Source organism: Misgurnus anguillicaudatus, chromosome 23, assembly GCF_027580225.2.
Source record: "Misgurnus anguillicaudatus chromosome 23, ASM2758022v2, whole genome shotgun sequence".
Classification (NCBI taxonomy): Eukaryota; Metazoa; Chordata; class Actinopteri; order Cypriniformes; family Cobitidae; genus Misgurnus; species Misgurnus anguillicaudatus.
The window spans coordinates 37,285,683-37,289,222 of NC_073359.2; the positions used below are offsets into that span (position 1 = coordinate 37,285,683).

Sequence of the window (3,540 nt, forward strand, 5' to 3'; positions counted from 1 at the left end):
GGCGGTCAGGGTTAGCTGACCTTTTAACTGATGACATGGCCGTGATGGTTGACAAAGGTTTCCTAATCACTGACTGTGTGAAGTGTAAGGTGTACTGTCCACCTTTTCTCAATAAAAAAGCCAGATGCCAGCACCCAGTGTCCTCCAAACACAGAAAATTGCTCGTCTAAGAGTGCACGTTGAGCGAGTCATCCGAAGGGTAAAGGAGAATAAACTTTTTGATTCTGTTATACCTTTGTCAATTGCTGGAAGCATTAATGAAATTTTTGCCGTTGCTTGCCTGCTTAGCAATTATCAAAATAAACATCTTGTCACAGCATGGGCCAAGTAGTGGTGACAAGTTTAAAAGTACATTTAAAAGTTGTAGGTTTCTGTAAGTATTAATCATTTATTTCTGAATGCATTCTGATACAGTGACAACAGATGTGACCTCACACAACAACATTATAAACAATGATTTTTATTGTAAAACGATGCCATAATGTATAAAGTTTATTAATAACTCTGGCATTACTTATTAAACTATGTTTTTTTTTTTAAAGCAACAAGCTAGAATACTCATTTTATCGCAGATCATGTAACATTTGTTATCAATCCTATTGAGTTCAAGGGAAAATATATATGCTGGGCATATTCTTTTGCTGCCTGAAACTCCATTTCTGAACCTCTTCTCATTTCCGGAGTTTGTCTGGTGCCTCTGATAATTCGCTCTGCAAGATGCTCAGCACTACTGTAACCTCTAACATGGGAAACTTCCCTAAACCTTGAAGAGGTTATCCTCATTCGCTGCAACGCGTGCCACTCTGGATCTTTGCTCTGAGCCCGTGTCGACAATTCAATTTTATGGGCCATCTCAATAGATAACTGCAAACTTTGTATATGTAAATGTTCTTCCTCTGTGCATGCCCACACACACTCTGTTGGTGACAGCTGATGAGTAATAAGGGGAAGACATGGAGGACCCGGGGCATTCTTATGCAGCTCTGTGCATTGTGTTTGAAGTTTCGGCTGTTGATAGGAGATTACACTTCCCCTCTGTACCAGTCCAAATTCAGAATCCACAAGGGGCTTGTCAATGCTCATCCCCATTTTTGTCACCAGGGGCATATCCAGATGATCTAGACTGCTGTACACCTCTGCCACACGAAGTACCGACAGGTCAGGAAGAGGGCCAGTCATTCCTCTGTAGAGGGTGCTCCTTTTATTTAAAAAAAATCATAAAGAGGTACTTTATTTGAGATAACAATGGGGGAAACAAATCATGAAAATAATTGTTAAGTTAATATTTACCGTAATCCTCCTCTACCCATCCGACCCTGCACAGGCTTAACAACCACCATCTTCCCAACTGGACCTGGTTTTACACCCTGTGAAATTGTGACAAAATACATGTTGCCAAGAGTCTCAGCTAGGGCTGCATAACGATTAAAAAGTTAAAACGAATAAAAGTTTTAGTTTACATCATATATGTGTGTGTACTGTGTATAATAATTATGTATAAATAAATACACATGCATGTATAATTTTTAAGAAAAAATATATTTATAGATTAAATATTTATATATAATAACAATTATATATACATATAAAAATGTATATGCACATGTAAATACTTCTTAAATATCTAAATGTGTGTGTATTTATTAATACATAATTATTATACACAGTACACACACATATATGATGTAAACTAAAACTTTTGTTTTGCAAATGATTAGTCATGATTAATCGTTATGCAACCCTAGTCTCAGCTGTGATAACGTTGTATGTGTAATGGTTAAGGTTGGATTGATTCCAGGTGAAGTTTGGGGAAAAACTGACTGAAAAAACTACACTTATAATTTTGAGAATTTATTAAACAGAGGTTTTAGTTTGCAGCTACTGGTACATAATAATGCATGACATACATATATGCAAACTATCCCATATGAACCATGCATTGCTATGAAACTTACTGCTGTTCGGGGTTTGTGCCATTGTTGCTCTGATTCTGTACAGCTGTGTACAGGAGGAACCACTGGCACACCCAGCTGGGAGAAGTGAGCTGTCTGGAATAATAGGGCAACTGTGTGGTTGCATAGAGCTGTCCCCGCCACACATGAGCATTTGCACCGCACCATAATTACAGGAACTGTGTCCCTGAGGACCATCTGTTGATAGATCAGTCGTAATTACTCTATATGGTAATGTTGGACTTGTGATCTGTTGGCATGAATGTATCCTTTTTAACAAAGAAATTGATGTCTTTAAATGAAATCGTGAGAAGTGGTGTGCAGCACGTATAGCATTAAAATAATAATAAATAATAATATTTGGCATCCGAAGGCGCACACTGTAAACACAATCCCATTCAAACACATCATAATAAAAACACACAGAAAGCAGTAACAGAGGCTTGAACAACTTAAGCAGGTTTTGAAAAAGTTAAGCACATGCAAGGCAGCAACACTGCCCTACAAAGGCAAAAATGAGTTATTGATATTTTTGGGACATTCAAGACCTCCTTTATCATGTGGATAAGTATCTTGAGTCTATTTTGTTGTTGTTTTTTCAAGAAAATAACTAACAACTAAAGTCATTAAAAGGTCTAAACTTTAAAGTCATTTTCCTCAGTTCTACACTATAGACCAGTTCAAAAGATGCAAACAACACTGGTCCAGAAACACTTCCCGTCACAGTTTGTGACAGAATTTTTTTATTTTGACATGTATCATTATCTTTAAGATGTTAGTTTAACTTCAGTTAATTCAGTTCTATATTTTCTGTTGGTTTATTTTATCCCAACGTTTATCTAGTGTTAAAAAACTGAAACAGGAAGTGCTTCTGGACCAGTGTTGTTTACATCTTTTGAAATGGTCTATAGCGGGTTAAGGTCTTTTGCCTTTGTAGGGCAGAACAGAGGCTTGAACAGCTTGAGCAGTTTTTGGAAGTTGAGCAGTGAGCACATACAAAGCGATAAAGAAGGTCAAAATGTAACATGACCATGTTAACTCTTTCCCCGCCATTGACGAGATATCTCGTCAATTAAGAGAAAACGCTTCCCCGCCAATGACGAGATGTTCCGTCTTTTCGCAATACCGCTATTATCCACCAGGTGGCGCCCTTCCGCAACTTTTTAAACCCGGAAGTATTTTCCTATGGCAAGCTGCTGCATGTCCGTGTCTGTTTTAAAGATCGCTCTGAATGGGATCTCTATGAAAAGTCCGTCACAAAAATTGAATTATATCTGCTTTTTGCTCAAAATGTGGTGTTTTTGCAAAAACCTACCCATATTCAAAAGCTGATTACAAAATAACTACTCAAGGTAGGATGAAACGGGTTTTTTTGTTTGAAAGCAGAGGGTCTGTTCTTTCATTTGGTATATTGTATGTTTATATATCTGAAGAAGAACATTTTCTGGAAGGCATTAAACTTTGGTGAAAATCATGAAAAACGCTGGCGCTGGCTGGCAACTTTTTTAAAAAGCGCTGGCGGTGAAAGAGTTAAGCACAACACACAATTTGAACTCGAACCTTTTGGAACTGCTGAACTCGGAACTCT

General features: G+C 37.6%; 1 protein-coding gene across 1 annotated transcript; it reads right to left on the minus strand.

Moving 5' to 3' along the window:
- Nucleotides 1–382: 382 nt before the first annotated feature.
- Nucleotides 383–3,296, minus strand: LOC129436457 (uncharacterized). Its single transcript, XM_073861950.1, has 3 exons — nt 1,956–3,296; nt 1,291–1,367; nt 383–1,198 (listed from the first exon to the last, which is right to left on the minus strand). The coding sequence occupies exons 1-3, from the start codon at nt 2,148–2,150 to the stop codon at nt 574–576; spliced, it is 897 nt and encodes a 298-aa protein (XP_073718051.1). The 5' UTR covers nt 2,151–3,296; the 3' UTR covers nt 383–573.
- Between the last annotated feature and the right edge of the window lie 244 nt (nt 3,297–3,540).